Genomic DNA, 16,564 nt, shown 5'->3' on the forward strand with positions numbered 1-16,564 from the left:
TCCTCCTCCTCCTCCTCCTTCCTATTATCCTAGCAATTCAAATTCAATTTTCTCTTTTATATTTTCTCTTTTTTGTTGATTTCTCCGATTGCTATTTCCTCATCTTCTCCTCCTCCTCCTCCTCCTCCCCCTCCTCTTCTTTCCTATTATCCTAGCAATTCATATTCAATTTTGTCTTTTATATGTTTATCTTTCCTGTTGATTTCTCCTATTGCTATTTCCTCCTCCTATCCTCCTCCTCCTCCTCCTCCTGCTGTTGCTCCTCCTTCTCCGGATGTGGAAGTTTCCTGACGTCATAGGTGGCGTGAGGTGGCGTGTTGAGGTGGAGGAGGAGGAGGAGGAGGAGGGGGAGGGGAAAGCGGCGAAGATGGGGAGGAGGGACGAAGCTTAGTAGGAAAAAAAAACATCTGATGCAACAGGAGAGAAGAGGAGGAAGAGGAGGAGGGGGAGAAGAGACTACTATTTGAGGGGATGACAGGTATGAGAGGGGAGAGGAGGAGGAAGAGGAGGAGAGTGGAGGGAGGAGGTAAGGGAAAGGAGGGGAGAGGGAAGGGAAGGGGAGAACAGGTAAGGGAGGGAGGAGGAGGAGGAGGAGGGAAGGGGGAGAAGAGAGTACTATAAGAGGGGGTGACAGTTATGAGAGGGGAGAGGAGGAGGAAGAGGAGGAGAGTGGAAGGAGGAGGTAAGGGAAGGGAGGGAAGGGGAGAACAGGTAAGGGAGGGAGGAGGAGGAAGGGGGGAGGGTAACGGTGATCTGCATACCTGGAAGAAGAAGAGGAGGAGGTTAGTACTGTTAGAGGAAGAAGAAGAGGAGGAAGACGATAAAGAAGAAGAACAATAAGAGAGAAAATAAATCAAGAGTATAGAAATAATTGGAGGAGAAAAATAAGAAAAAGAAGAAGAAGAGAAGATGAAGGAGAAGAAGAACCAGGAAGAAGATGAAGAAGGGAAGAAGGAAAACAATAAAAGAAGATGATGGTAATATTCCCTTTTCTAATACAATCTTCCCTATAGTAGTAGTAGTAGTAGTAGTAGTAGTAGTAGTAGTAGTAGTAGAAGTAGTAGTAATGTGGTTTGCTTTGGATAGGAAGGGAGAGTGAATGAGGGAGTATGGGAAGGAAGAATGAATAAGGGAGAAGGGATGAAGGAGAATGAAGGGAGGATAGGAAGGAAGGGAGGAGGGAGGATAGGGAAGGAAGAAGGAAGGAAGGAACTATAGAAAGAGAGAAGGGAGTATAGGAAGGGAGAAGGAAGGATAGGGAAGGAAGAAGGAAGAAAAGGAAGGATAAAAAGAGAGAAGGGATCAAGGGAGGAGAGGGAGAAGGAAGGATGGATAAGGGAGCATATAGGAAGGGAGAAAGAAAAAAAAGGAAGATGTGAAGGAGGAAGGAGAGAAGAAAGGATAAGAAATAAGGGAGTAGTTATAGTAATGGAGAATGAAGGAGAATGAAGGAAATGAAGGAAGGAGGAGGAGGAGGAGGAGGAGGAGGAGGAATGGAAGCAGAGGAGATAAGGGTCGAGGGATTACAAGCTGACACCGCATGACACCTGATAAACTGATAAGAGGAGGAGGAGGGGGAGGAGGAAGAGAGAGAGGGAGGTATGAGGTAACCGGCGTGATGGGTATTTGACGCAGGTGTGTGTGTGTGTGTGTGTGTGTGTGTGTGTGTGTGTGTGTGTGAAAGTGGTCCGATATCCAAGTTCACGTGTGTTTGTTTGTCTGTGTGTGTGTGTGTGTGTGTGTGTGTGTGTGTGTGTGTGTGTGTGTGTGTGGACAGGTGAGAGACAGGTATTGTTAATGACAGGTATCAGGTTATGCCGCGGGTATGTAGGATTACCTGAGAAGAGGAAGAAGAAGAAGAAGAAGGAGGAGGAGGAGGAGGAGGAGGAGGAGGAGTGGAGCCAGAAATAAATGAAGAGGAGAAAGATGATTAAAAATAGAAAATAGAAGAGAAAAAGGAGAAGGAGGAGGAACTAAAATAACAAACAAATGAAAAGAGGAAGAGAAAGAAGGAAAAAAAGACACAGAGCAATAGACAGAGGAGGAGGAGGAGCTTGAAAATAAAGAAAAGGAGAAAGATATAGAAGACGATAAAAAGAGAAAATAGAGGAGAAGGAGGAGGAGGAGGAGGAGGAGGAGGAAAACGAATGAGAAGGGAAAGAGAAAAAAGAAGAAAAAAGAAAAACACAAAACAAAAGACGGAAGAAGAGGAGGAGGAGGAGGAGGTACTAGAAAACGAAGAAGGGAAGGAGGGAGAAGAAAAAAAAGAGACAAGCCAAGAGGCGGAAGAAGAGGAGGAGGAGGAGGAGGAGGAAGACAAGTAAGACAAGTATGAGGAAGCGATGGCATTCCTACACTCCCTACTCCACCCTTCCTCCTCCTCCTCCTCCTCCAGAATGACAAGTTAAGGGTAGGCGGCAACATATCATTCCTTCCTTAAAGCCATTCTCTCGCGGCACGTTTTTTGGCACCGTCTACTGCCACGCGACCTTGCCCGGGGACCGTAAATAGGTGGCTCTCGACGGCGCTCTGAGACGCCTCCACCCCTCACCGCAACTCCTTCCAAAGGCTGAAAAGTAGACAAATCGGGTTCTATAAGTGTTTTTTCTAAGTTCACGGTACAGAAGAAGGGTCAAACTGCCACCCGGGTCATAGAACTACCCCTGGAAATGCCCGACACTCCCATGAAAGCTTTGTTAATATGTGCGTTTGGAGTTTTATAATATGGCTCACTGTGTCGATTCTATTAACTGTTTTTCCAGGTTCACGATACAGAAGAAGGGTCAAACTGCCACCAGGGTCATAGAACTACCCTGGAAATGCCCGAAACTCCCATGAAAGCTTTGTTAAATATGTGTGTACTTGGGAATGTTTTAAAGATGACCCACTGTGTCCCTAGCTTTTAAAAACTGCCACCAGGGTCATAGAACTACCCCAGGAAATCCCCTACACTCCCATGAAAGCTTTGTTGAATATGTGTACTTGGGAATGTTTTAAAGATGACCCACTGTATCCCTAGCTTTTAAAACTGCCACCAGGGTCATAAAACTACCCCTGGAAATGCCCGACACTCCCATGAAAGCCTTGTTAAATATGTGTGTTTGGGAATGTTTTAAAGATGACCCACTGTGTCCCTAGCTTTTAAAAACTGCCACCAGGGTCATAAAACTACCCCTGGAAATGCCCGTAACTCCCATGAAAGCTTTGTTGAATATGTGTACTTGGGAATGTTTTATAAGATGACCCACTGTGTCCTTAGCTTTTTGGGGGAGTTTTTTTTATTTCTTTTTTTTTTCTTTTTCTTCTTTTTTCTTTTTTTTTTCTTTTTTTTTCGTTTTTTTCTTTTCTTTCTTCTTTCTTTCTTTCTTCTTCTTTTTTCTTTTTTTTTTTTTTTTTCTTCCTTCTGTCCCTCTGGTGGTCGTAATTGGAACTTTCCTTGGCAGTCTTCTTCTTTGGTCGTCTCTGTACCGTCTGACCCCTGTTTTTTTTTTGTTTGTTTTTTCAATTATTCGAAGGTTTATGATATATTTTGTAATGTTATATGTTTGCACAATAAGTTCAAATCAAATTCACTAGTTCGAGGTTTGTACTGAGGTAATATGTTGATTTAGCTGTGATTTCCTAGCCTTTAAAACTGCCAAGCTACAGGAATGGAACAGAAAGTGGCTGCTACAATTCACTGAAGAAAATGAGTCCTGAACTCCCATGAAAGCTTTGTTAAATATGTGTGCTTGGAATTGTTTTATAAGATGGCCCACAGTGTCCCTAAAAAAAAAACAATGCCACATGGAAAACACTCCACTATGTACCACAGAGGCAGAGAAAGACCTGGGAGTGTATGTTACCAGGCTACCAGTGAAGGCCAAATCCGTGCCAATCGCAGCGGACGTGTTTACATGTTTATTTATTGATTTATGTAAGTGCAGCAAGAATTTCGCATTTAACGATTATTAGATATTAAAAAATCTCGTTTTATGCGAATTCGTTAGCTGAGAATACACAAACACGAGGAAAATTATAAAGGATTAAAAAAATTAGGCTGGACCCCTATTTTAACCCTATTTCCACTTGTTATGTAAGTTTTGGGCGTTAACTCGGTGGTGTGTGTGTGTGTGTGTGTGTGTGTGTGTGTGTGTGTGTGTATGTGTGTGTGTGAATATATGTATCCCACGGTTCAGAAGCTTGGCGCCTCACAAAAGACACATAAAGAGAGCGAAGAAGCGGACAAAGGAAAATGGAGAGAGAAAAGAAAGTTGTGTATAGCATTTTATTGGACGTTATTGTTATTGTGGTAGTGACAGTAGAAGTAGTAGTAGTAGTAGTAGTAGTAGTAGTAGTAGTAGTAGTAGTAGGAAAAGAAAAGAAGAAGAAAGAAGCAGAAGAAAAAAAATAGCAGTAATGTAAACGAATAAGAAGGAAAGAAAGAAAAAGAAAAGGAGGAGGAAATTGAAGCAGTAGAAATAGAAGAAGAAATTGAAGTAGAAAAAGAAGAAAAAAAGAAGGAAAAGAAGAAAAAGAAGAAAAGGAGGAGGAAATTGAAGCAGTAGAAATAGAAGAAATTGAAGAAGTAGAAGAAGAAGAAAAAAGAAGGAAAAGAAGAAAAAGAAGAAAAGGAGGAGGAAATTGAAGCAGTAGAAATAGAAGAAGAAATTGAAGAAGTAGAAAAAGAAGAAAAAAAAGAAGGAAAAGAAGAAAAGGAGGAGGAAATTGAAGCAGTAGAAATAGAAGAAGAAATTGAAGAAGTAGAAAAAGAAGAAGAAATTGAAGAAGTAGAAAAAGAAGAAGAAGAAGAAGTAGAAAAAGAAAAAAAAACGAAAAGAAGAAAAGGAGGAGGAAATTGAAGCAGTAGAAATAGAAGAAGAAATTGAAGAAGTAGAAAAAGAAGAAGAAGAAGAAGAAGTAGAAAAAGAAGAAAAAAAAAAGGAAAAGAAGAAAAGGAGGAGGAAATTGAAGCAGTAGAAATAGAAGAAGAAATTGAAGAAGTAGAAGACGAAGAAGAAAAAGAAGAAAAAAAGAAGTAATTTACACCCACACTCACCCACACTAACTCACTCATCCACGTAAGTCACCCACATCACCTGACACACCCGCTGACTCACCCACGTAACTTGACTCACACACCATCAACCACTTACTCATTCACATTTCCCCCTTCCCATCATCACCCACTCATTGTCACCCACCTAAACTGACTCACCCACCTACGACAACCTCACCCATATAGTCACCCAGTTTACCTTACTCATGCATACCTTACTTAGCTTATTCATCGTTAATTAGCTCAGGTGTGTTTTGGGGCAGGTGACATTTTTTGGTAATACTTTTTTTTTCTCTCCCCTCTTCGTTATCTAGTTCCTCCTCCTCCTCCTCCTCCTCTTCCTTCTCTTCTATTTTCTCTTTATCATCGTCTTCTTTCTCCTCTTTTATTCTCTCCCCACCTGAGGACCATGAGATGACAAGATTTATGTATGTATGTAAGTATGTATGTATGTATGTATGTATGTATGTATGTTATGTATGTATGTATGTGTTAAACTCATTCTGACTCATCATATTTTTTATTTTTTTTTATTTTAGGGGGAGTGAGATGCGGTGTGTGTGTGTGTGTGTGTGTGTGTGTGTGTGTGTGTGTGTGTGTGTGTGTGTAGCGGCAACTTTCATGCGGTTCTCTACTATTAACAATTTCGTTCCATTGACGGGAATGAAGACAAGACGAAGAAAAACATAAGAGAAGAAGAAGAAAAAGAAGGAAATTAAGGGAAGGAAGAAAGAGAAGAAAATTAAGGAGGAAGGAAGAAAGAAAAAAGAAGCAAATTAAGCGAAGGAAGAAAAATAATAAAAAAAATAAGAGAAAAGAAGAATATTAAGAAAATCAAGAGAAGGAAGAAAAGGAAGAGAAATAAAAAAAAAAACTCTCCAAAGAAAAGATAAGAACAGGAAGAGAAGATACAGAATGACCTCCTGACCCCCCCCACACACACACACACGCAAAAAATATAGAATAACACCCAACCAAAAAAAAAGTAAAAATTCACAATAAACCAAAACCCCAAAGAAAAATAAGAGATGTAATAATTAAGAAAAGCGTCCAAACCAAAAATAAATAAATAAATAAAGGAAGGAAAAGGACAAAAAATAGAACCTGCAACAACAACAACAACAAAATCTATAAAAAAAAGCCATATATATAACCACACACACACACACACACACACACACACACACACACAGACAGTCTCAAGGAACACCCCACAACACGTCTTCGCTGACTCACGCATCTTCAACAGGTTTCTCTTCCACAGCATCGGATCTCGCAACCTCTGGCAACTCCAACCCTCTGACGTCGTGCAGCCTCAGCCAATCAGCGGCCTCCCTCGTCCCCACGCCCACTTGTAAGCCTATGAGCGTCTGCTACGTCACCATCGGACCACATTCTGGAGACTGCAACGGTTGACGGGAAACTTTAGAATTAGGTGAGAAAATAGTAGTAGTAGTAGTAGTAGTAGTTGTTTTTGTAGTAGTAGTAGTAGTAGTAGTCTTTGTAAATATTCGTATTGATAAGTTTGTTTTTTCTCATTATTTTATTTATTTAGTTAGTTCATTTTACTTCATCGAAGGGAAGGAAGGAAGGAAGGAGAGAGAAGAAAAAGAAATAATCGTAGAAATAGAAGAGATATAGAAGAAAGAAAGAAGGGGAGGAGGAAGAAGAAGGGAAGAAGTAAAGAAGGAAGGGAGGAAGGGAAAGTGGAAGAAATTATAAAAGTGTCCTTATATATAACTCTCTCTCTCTCTCTCTCTCTCTCTCTCTCTCTCTCTGATAAGACAAATCTGTTTTTATCAATTTATGACTTAATGTAAATATCCAAAATGAGAGAGAGAGAGAGAGAGAGAGAGAGAGAGAGAGGGGCGAGACACACTTGAGATAAGATCATTGTGAGACCTTCGAGGAAATGAGAGGAAACAAGACTTCTCCTCCTCTTCTTCCTCTTCCTCCTCCTCCTCCTCCTCCTCTTCCTCCTCCTCCTCCTCCTCCTCCTTCATCACATATTTCTCGTCCTTCACTCATTTCTCTCTCTCTCTCTCTCTCTCTCTCTCTCTCTCTCTCTCTCTCTCTCTCTCTCTCTCTCTCTCTCTGTCTCTCTCTCTCTCATTGTTATTTGCTACTTCACTTATTATCATTATTATTATTATTATTATTATTATTATTATTATTATTGTTACTGTGGCTCATTGTCTTCTCTCCTCTCCTCTCCTACCTCATCTCCTTTCTTCCTCTTCTACTGTTTTCTTCTTTTCTTCCTCCTCCTCCTCCTCTAAGTCATGTACTCCACTCCTTTTGTTGCCTTTCTCATCCTTATCATATTACGGTTTTTTTGTGTGGGGGGGAGAGAGGAGAAGGAGAAGAAAAGGAACATAATTGAAAAAGGTCTCGTGTGTGTGTGTGTGTGTGTGTGTTAATGAAAAGGACCTTGTAAGAGGATCGCAAAAGAATGTGTGAAGAAAGGAATATACACACACACACACACACACACACACACACACACACATATAGACGTACATCAAGAACCACATGATCTCATATTTTTTTTTGCTCAAGGACACACACACACACACACACACACACACACACACACACACACACACACACACACACAGACAGGCCTTCCAACGCCCTTGCCTTTCGTAATAGCAATAAGGGGGTTAAATTCCTTATATTCCACCCATAAAGAGAATCCAACCCTATGTCTTAAGAGAGAGAGAGAGAGAGAGAGAGAGAGAGAGAGAGAGAGAGAGAGAGAGAGAGAGAGAGAGGTGGACTAGACCCATTTTTAGCAGTGAGCGAGAAAGATTAGGTCAGGAATTGGGAGAGAAAGTGAAATAAAGATAAAAGAAGGAAGAGCGAAGGAAGGAAATAAGGAAGAAGAAGAAGAGGAAGAAGGGAGATAAATGGGAGGGAAAGATCGTAAAGGAAGGAAAGAAAGATGGACAGGAGGGAAAAATAAATGGGGAGTGAAGCAAATGAGAGAGAGAGAGAGAGAGAGAGAGAGAGAGAGAGAGAGAGAGAGAGAGAGAGTTTATGTAAGACTGACAACACAGGAAAAGGGAAATAAAAAAAGGAAAATGCAGGAGAAAATATTACGAGAAAAAGAAAGGAAAATAATGAAAATATGAAAAGAACTAAAAATAAATGAAAATGGAACAGAGAGAGAGAGAGAGAGAGAGAGTGTGTTAACTGCATGATCATTAGGACGAGAAACCATCCTATAAACTTGAATTTTATCTCATTCAACTACATTTTCTCCTTTCTTTATTTCCTCTCTCTCTCTCTCTCTCTCTCTCTCTCTCTCTCTCTCTCTCTACTTTTTCATTCCTATTATTTTCTTCCATATTAATTATTTTTGTTTTTCCTTTTTTTATAACTTCTCTTTTATTTCTTTTATATTTCACTTCATTTTTATTGCGTGTTAACTTCTATCTAATCTCTCTCTCTCTCTCTCTCTCTCTCTCTCTCTCTCTCTCTCCATTACGATAAGAAAAGATGTTTATTGTTTTCCTTTACTAATTAACCTTCCTCTTATTACCTCCCTCCTCCTCCTCTTCCTCCTCCTCCTCCTCCTCCTCCCCTGTGTCTTTTTGTTTTCCTCTCATCAATTTTAGGCTCGAATTTTACCTTTACCTCTCTCTCTCTATCTCTATCTCTCTCTCTCTCTCTTATCGTGTTATCAGTCTCACTTCCGTTCGTCCAGAGAGAGAGAGAGAGAGAGAGAGAGAGAGAGAGAGAGAGAGAGAGAGAGAGAGAGATATGAATGGTTGTGTAATTCTAATATAACTTTATCCTTTGTTTTTCCTCCTTTTTTTCCCTCAATTTTTAACACGATACTTTTGGAGGAAAACATTAAAAAGTATTTAGTTATCCCCTTCTTCCTCCTCCTCCTCTTTCCCCTACTCCTCCTCCTCTTCTTCTTTTTCTTATTTTCATTTTACTATTTCTTATTCATTTTCTCTCATTCTTTCCCTCTTTCCCTCCTCCTCTCCTTCCGTCGTTTGGTTTTCTTATTTCCTCACTCTTCCTCTATCGTGTCTTCATTTCCTCCTTTTCCTCCTCCTCCTCTTCTTCTTCCTCTTCTTTTTTTTGTTTCTCCTCTTTCTCTTCCTCTTTTTCCTCCTTCTCTTCTATTTTCGTTGATCTTGTATGCGTGATTAGCTGCTTTATCTCCATATTTTCATTCTCTTTTTCCTTTTCTTACTCCTTTTTCTCTCATTATTTCTATCGTTTGATTTTTAATTTTTGGGTTGACGATTTGCTTTTTTCATTTTGTTCGTTCATTCATTCTCTCTCTCTCTCTCTCTCTCTCTCTCTCTCTCTCTCTCTCTCTCTCTCTCTCTCTCTCTCTCTCTCTCTCTCTCTCTCTCTCTCTCTCTCTCTCTCTCATTTTTTTCTTATTATCCTTTTATTTATCGGCATGGTTTGGAATCCATGATGTTAAGTATTGTATATACACCAAGAAGTGCTTCAGATAATAGTGATTGTAAATCAGAGAGATAAATATTATTATAGTTTACGTCTAACCGTTAACCGTGCATGAAGAGAACGTAAATGTCGGTGTTATATTGAAGGGTAAATTATTGTAAACATGTGTTCTGGTATGACAAGCAATATGATAAATAGTATCTATTTATTTAGCCAGTAAGATACACATATACACTCATTAATTTATATATTTTGTCTTCCATGTGGTAATTAAACGTGATCCCGCAGTTAAATGAAATATAAAAACAAATACCGGTTAAATTTATAGATGTTATAGTTTACCTCTATCACACATTAAGAAAACGAGAATACTGGTGTTACAGTGAAGGGGATGCTGTTTTATACTTTAGTGTTGATATGGCGAGTAGTATCACGCTTAGTTTATTCCATTTCTGTTTTCAAAGACACATATATATACACTCATTAAGTTGCATATCTAATGTTCCGCATGAAAATTAAGAGAAGTAACGGAGCCTAACAGTAAATATAGGGAAATACCGATATTGTTTACATTGGAGGCTGGCTGTGTTCGAATATCTGACTTAAGAAAATTCTCTATGATAATAATTTTACGTATACATTACAATACAACCAGGTAACTCATCATAACGTAATCCTCATCTAATGGCTGTTATTTATGCAAGTGGTAGATGAATGTAGGAGTCGTAGTTTCAGTGATATCTTGAAGTATTTAAAGCCAAGTCAGTATGAAGGTGTACGGAGACAGGCCGGTGAAGAGGGCGTTCCAGGTGTTACGTCAGGCGCCAGGTGTCTTTACAGTTACCGGCATCTCGCATTTAACACGTACACACCTTGATATTGGAGGCAGGGAGGAAGGAGAGTTCTGTAAGTTTATATTTCCATCGTATTCCTCCTAGTAACATTGCCTCCACTCGACCCTATCGCTTTTTTTTGTGCTCCGTGTTATCAGTTTACCTGGGCACGGTTACCAGGTCGGAGTCAAGAGGTTTGATTAGTACCGCCAGCCCGACAGGTAGATGCATTCGGTTCTCAGTATTACTGTTTCCTAAGGCCACAAAAAGGATTAGTCTTGTTCTTATATGTGTGTTTTCGTGTTCCTGGTGCAGAAGCCTTGTCAAACCATCACTAGGCTAATTAAACTACCCATGAATATACTAACACGTACAGCCTCTATGAAAGACTTGTCAAACTGTCACTAGGGGCATAAATCTACCCATGGATAAACTAACACAGCCTCTATGAAAACCTTGTCAAACTATCACTGGGGAGCATATTTAAACTACTCCAACCGAACTTTACGACCTGCTAACGAGGGGGCTTCGCCCCCCTCGACCCCCCTCCTAACCAAGGAGGACTGTGCCCACCCTGGACCCCCCCCTGCTTCCAAAATTTCCCTAGAAAAATCCCTAAATTAAGAAAAATTCCCTACATGGGGGGGTCCAGGGGGGGCGCAGCCCCCCTTGGTTAGGAGGGGGGTCGAGGAGGGCGAAGCCCCCTCATTAGCAGGTCGTAAAGTTCGGTTGGAGTGGCTTAAATATGCTCCCCACCCAAAAAAAAACAATTTTCCGGCGCATCATACATGTGGGGGGGTCCAGAGGGGGGCGCAGCCCCCCTTGGTTAGCAGGGGTGCGAGGGGGGCTGTTAGGTTTTAAAGTTGGGACTTTCCTTACTTTCAAGACTAGGGAATTTTCCTTCATTTAGGGATTTTTCTAGGGAAATTTTGGAAGCCCATTTTTCAGTGATTTTGGCTTCCCCCCCAAACCCCGGTTCCCCACAGTTCCCCAGGCTTGTCTTGGGGGGTAGGGGGGGCTGGAGTGGCGAAGGGGAAGGCGGACTTCTTATAAAGTATTACCATAAAACTATCCATGGAAATACTAACAGAATAACCTCTACCAAACATAAGAACATAAGAACATAGGGAAACTGCAAGAGGCCGGGTGGCCTACACAGGGCAGTTCCAGAATCCCCCCCACTACTCACGATGGGTGAGGTGTAGTTTCAGGGGTTACAGGTAGAGGCTTGATCCTCGTTTTACCGGCGGTACTATGCACGCACCAGTACCCTGTCACCTTACTGCACCCACACCTCACTGCTATCTGTCATCCTCGTCCATGTAGCTATCCAGTCTACTCTTAAAACAAGCTATCGTCCCTGCACTAACTATGTGATTGCTGAGTCTATTCCATTCCCTCACCACCCTATTACTAAACCAATGCTTGCCTATATCTCTCCTAAATCTATACTTTTCTAATTTAAATCCATTACTGCGAGTTCTATCCTGCTGGCTAATTCTCAGTACTTTACTTATATCGCCTTTGTTGTAACCCTTGACCCATTTGAATACTTCTATCAGATCTCCCCGCACTCTTCGTCTTTCTAGTGAATGTAAGTTTAGATGTTTCAGCCTATTTTGATATGGCCTTGTCAAACTATCACTAGGCTCATAAAATTACCCATGGAAGTATTAACATAACCTCTTTGAAAGCCTTATGTGTGGGTGTGTAAGCCCCAAAATATTTGAGACTATGGGCATTGGTGGTATCAGTGTTTTAAAGAATGTCTTGTCAGAGCCACACCCATTTTCTAAGTTAGTGTAAGAAAAGGAGGTTGAGGTTGTAAGGGTTTTGCATTATGGTCTCAGTTACCTAGTTTGTGGGTATTCTTTAATTGGTCATTACTAATTCGTGTGCCTCATTACATCCCTGTTCCTCAATTAGTTACCTAGCTCTAACAACATAGTAACCTAGCCTCATCAATTTGTAACGTAGCCCCACCAAATTAGTTATCTCCCCAAATTTATTTTATAAGTAATTGATATTAGAGTAGCTGTTATACTAATCCTTTTTCATACCCTTGAGTTTTTATTTCTCTTACAAATATTTTCCTCCCTCCAGGATGATGAGACGAGTCAGCTTAATGTCTGGCAGCATCACGCGGCATGACGTGGTGGTGCGAGGGAAGCCAACGGAGGTGTTGTGTGTGGGCCAGTCCCTGCAGGAGGCGCCGGAGAACTTGGTGCTCTTCATCCCGGGTGGGTGCGATTATCTCATTGTAGTATACAGGGCTTGAGCTACTCTCATGTTAGCCTATAGCCATATCTATATTTATCCATATTTTCCTTAAATTGCTGGACACTTATTGCCTCTTCCATTTCTTCTAATACATTCCAAGTATTTCTGTTTCTGTGTGTATATTTTACCTTGTTGTGGTTTTACAGGGCCTGGGCTTATGCTCGTGTGGTCCCGTCTCCATATCTGTATTTGTCCAGTTTTTCCTTAAAGTTGTGCACACTCTTCGCCAATACTACTTCCTCACTTAGTCTGTGTGTGTGTGTGTGTGTGGTAGAGGGATCAGTGTAGCTTATGTAGAATTCCCAATAAAACTGATCTTCCTGCTAATATATATGTACAAAAATGAGCATTAGAAAGCAGAAAATATGAGAAATGAACATCAGAAAACAGAAAATGGGCAAAGTGAACATCAGAAAACAGAAAATATGAAAAATGAACATCAGAAAACAGAAAATATGAAAAATGAACATCAGAAAATATGAAAAATGAACATCAGAAAACAGAAAATATGAAAAATGAACATCAGAAAACAGAAAATATGAAAAATGAACATCAGAAAACAGAAAATATTGACAGCAAGCTTCCCAGATGATCGCTACTAACCCTCAACACCCCTGACAGGTAACCCGGGCGTGGCGTCCTACTACACCAGCACCATGCAGAGCCTCTACGCGCGGCTTGGGGGGAGCCATGCGGTGTGGACGGTCTCTCACGCCGGCCACTGCCTCACCCTTCCCTCACTCTGGCCTGGTACGTCCTCACTCATTTTTTATTATTTGTTATTGCTTATGTGGTTACTTGTCTTGAGCTTACCTTAATGAGTGCATGAGTTTGTGTTTATTTCTTATATTCTTTTCTTGTTTGATTGTTCTTTGTTTCTTGTTCTGTTTCTCGTATTTTTCCTTCTGTAATTGATAATCTCCTTTCTTTATCTTTGACATCTTTTATCTTATCTTTCTTTTCCTCTGCTTCGTCATCTCCTAAAGTTTCTATTTCTTTTTCTTCGTTATCTTTGTCAGCTTCATTTATTTTTTCTTATATTCCATTTCTTCTTACTTTCCTTATTCTTATTCTTTTTTATATTCTACAATGTCTTCTTATTCTACTTTATCTTTGTCAGTTTCATCTTATCTCTCTTCATCCGCTTTGTCTTCGTATATTCTTTATTCTTCTGCTTCTTATTCTGTCATCTTTTTTTATTTTTGTTCTTGTTCTTCTATTTCTATATCATCCTCATATTTCCTTCATCAAGTTGTAAGTCATTCCCTTTATAACCTCTTCTTTTCATTCAACAATACCTCATCATCTCTTCATCAACCTCTAAGTAATTTTCTCACCACCAGGGCGGCAGCATGTGTACAACCTCGAGGAGCAGGTGGAGCACAAGTTAGCCTTCCTGGAGGACCACATTCCCCGAGGCACCAAGATCACCTTAGTCGGGCACTCCATCGGCTGCCACATCATCCTGCGCCTCCTGAAACACTTCCAGAACAACACCGACTTTACCATCACCCGCAGCTTCCTCCTCTTCCCGACCATAGAGAGGATGAAGGCGAGTCCCAACGGCGTACGACTCTGGCCGGTGTTGCAGTATCTCCGGTGGTTTGTGGCGCTGCTAGTCTGGGCTGTCGGTCTCTTGCCAGGGAAGCTTAAAGACACGATACTCCTTTGGCATCTCGGCGAGGATGTGGCGCCGTGCTGCATCGGTGCCACGAGAGAGCTCCTCCATGCTAGAGTTGTCCAGAATATGCTATGGATGGCATATAATGAACTCCTGCAGGTTGTAGAGCCGGATCTGGACACTATAGAGAGACATAAGGACAAGATTCTGCTATACTATGGTGCTTCAGACGGTTGGTGTCCGCAGAGTTACTGGGAAGACATGAGGGCACGCGTGGAAGGTGTGGAGGCTTTGCTGTGTGAGGAAGGCTACCAACACGCCTTTGTCCTCAAGCACTCAAGACAGATGGGGGAGAAGCTAGCCAGATGGATGAAGACGTGAGCTCCTGGTGAGACATACGTTCTGTAGGGTTCCAAGGGGTGGGTACGGGAGGCGTGTATTGACAGAGGAGCCTACATGCTTCATAATTTCAAGAGGAGTGTATCAAGACACCTCTCCACCTGAAATTGACCTCTCTTTTGGCTACTCTTTACTTCTTCTTTTGTAGGAGCAGTGGTTACCGGGCTTTTTTTCTACACTTTCTTTTTGTTACCCTTGAGCTGCTTCCTCTTGTAAAAAAAAATAATAATAATGGAAAAGTGAGTAAGCCCCATCTGTCGCCACGCACTTCAGTTTTAGTAGTGTGGATGGTGTAGTGTGTTGTAGTGAGACTTTGTTATGGAGTAGAATGAGTATGCAAGGGAAGTTAGTATGAATGGTGGTATTACTAGGTCTTGTGGAAGTAGAGTTTGTAAAGGGATTGACTCAGCCCCAGGTTCTCAGACAAGATGCTTATTTCCCGGGCCACAGAGGAAGTTGGTCAAGTTCTAAGTGTTTTTTATATTTATAGTGCGGAAGCTTTGTCAAACTATCACTAGGCTCATCAAACTACCCATGGAAATACACACAGTCAAGTTCTCATGAGTGCGGAAGCCTCGTCAAATTATCACTAGGCTCATAAAACTACCCATGGAAATACACACAGTCAAGTTCTCATGAGTGCAGAAGCCTCATCAAACTATCACTAGGCTCATAAAACTACCCATGGAAATACATACAGTCAAGTCTCATGAGTATTTTTTCACATTCATGGTGCGAAAGCCTTGTCAAACCATCACTAGGCTCATCAAACTACCCATGGAAATACATATCAACAACAGCCTCAACGAAAACCTTACCAAATGTGTGCGTGTGTGTTTGTGTAGGCTCCGAAATGATTGAGAATTTGGGCCTAAGATTTGAGAGTTTGAGTAGACTTGTTTGTAGTGACTTGTAATGTTGTTGGAGGGTCAATTCCATAGTTTAACACAGGGTCTTTGTAAGCACCCAAACCAAGCTGTATTCTTCACATAACTCAGGTCTTCCAGTATTCAAAACTAAAGAGTATATGTATAGAATGTGTATAGTATTGTATATGAATAGTATAGAATATTGTATGTACCTTTAGTGTCGATTTGTATATGTATAGTAAAGAATAGGTGACTCCTCTCCTTCTGAAAATTGACCTTCTTTTCTGGACACTCATTCTGTTTTCTTTTATGGGAACAATGTTTAGTGGAGATTTTTGTTTTTCGTCTCTTCTTTTTGCCCTCGAGCTGTTTCCTTTACTGTAAAAAAGAAAGTATTAATATGTATAGTTTCCTCACATTTCTTATCTTCTACATGAATACCAGATACTGTATGAAAACCTTACCGTAGTCTTTCGTATCAGGTTTGGGAGCTTACAAATGTTCCGTGTTGGATTATGGAAGTGACCCTCAAACTGGGACCAATAAATCCTGTCGTCTTATACTATAGAGAGCTAACACATGGGTTGGTACTGTTAGATGCTTCCGCCCGTCATAATAACTATTTTCAAAGGTCATAAAGGAGATCAGTTGGGTTATAATGAGTCTTTTGGGGGGTGTTCACAGTACAGAAGGGTCAGACTACCGGAAGCGTAAAAAAACTACCCAGGGAAAGGTCCACAACTCCTACGAAAGCCTTGTCAACTGTGTGTTCTCGGGCGATGAAATGTTTAATAATACGGTCCATAGTCACCCCTTAAACCTGTGATCATATGTGGAGCATCCAGAGAGTGTAGCGAGAGTGTAATACCGTCTTGGTCAGTGTAGGTTACCACAAGTGTCTTACCGTCTTGGTAGTAGTCGATGTGTTTTCTTGGCTCTTGAATAAAATGGTGATATGTATGTTTTGTTTCTTCCCTCCGTTCTTCTTAGATTTACCTGTGTGGCTGAGTGGTTTGGAGGTGTGCAGGTGGAGGTGGCAAGGAACAGGCTCTCAGGAAAGGTAATGATGTTGATATTGTGTTGAATAGAT

At 41.0% G+C, this 16,564-nt stretch overlaps 1 protein-coding gene and 1 long non-coding RNA gene across 4 annotated transcripts; one reads left to right on the plus strand and one right to left on the minus strand.

Moving 5' to 3' along the window:
• Nucleotides 1-659: 659 nt before the first annotated feature.
• On the minus strand, nt 660-13,317 carry LOC126999421 (uncharacterized). Its single transcript, XR_007753341.1, has 3 exons — nt 13,189-13,317; nt 6,275-6,441; nt 660-761 (listed from the first exon to the last, which is right to left on the minus strand). It is a non-coding gene; the product is annotated as an uncharacterized LOC126999421 (long non-coding RNA).
• Nucleotides 6,311-16,434, plus strand: LOC126999419 (lipid droplet-associated hydrolase-like). 3 transcript variants are annotated; one of them, XM_050862005.1, is made up of 4 exons: nt 6,311-6,473; nt 12,409-12,545; nt 13,207-13,335; nt 13,929-16,434. In XM_050862005.1, the coding sequence occupies exons 2-4, from the start codon at nt 12,410-12,412 to the stop codon at nt 14,585-14,587; spliced, it is 924 nt and encodes a 307-aa protein (XP_050717962.1). In that variant the 5' UTR covers nt 6,311-6,473; nt 12,409; the 3' UTR covers nt 14,588-16,434. The 3 variants fall into 3 exon arrangements, with proteins under 3 accessions (XP_050717962.1, XP_050717960.1, XP_050717961.1); XM_050862003.1 differs by lacking the exon at nt 6,311-6,473 and adding an exon at nt 10,224-10,378; XM_050862004.1 differs by lacking the exon at nt 6,311-6,473 and adding an exon at nt 10,410-10,526.
• Nucleotides 16,435-16,564: the final 130 nt, after the last annotated feature.

The sequence above is a fragment of the Eriocheir sinensis genome, chromosome 16, assembly GCF_024679095.1.
Source record: "Eriocheir sinensis breed Jianghai 21 chromosome 16, ASM2467909v1, whole genome shotgun sequence".
Lineage (NCBI taxonomy): Eukaryota > Metazoa > Arthropoda > Malacostraca > Decapoda > Varunidae > Eriocheir > Eriocheir sinensis.

Coding starts and splice junctions, on each gene's coding strand:
- LOC126999419 (XM_050862005.1), top strand. CDS start 12,410: ATGATGAGACGAGTCAGCTTAATGTCTGGCAGCATCACGCGGCATGAC. Junction 12,546..13,206: donor CTTGGTGCTCTTCATCCCGG/GTGGGTGCGATT, acceptor CACCCCTGACAG/GTAACCCGGGCGTGGCGTCC. Junction 13,336..13,928: donor CCTTCCCTCACTCTGGCCTG/GTACGTCCTCAC, acceptor TCTCACCACCAG/GGCGGCAGCATGTGTACAAC.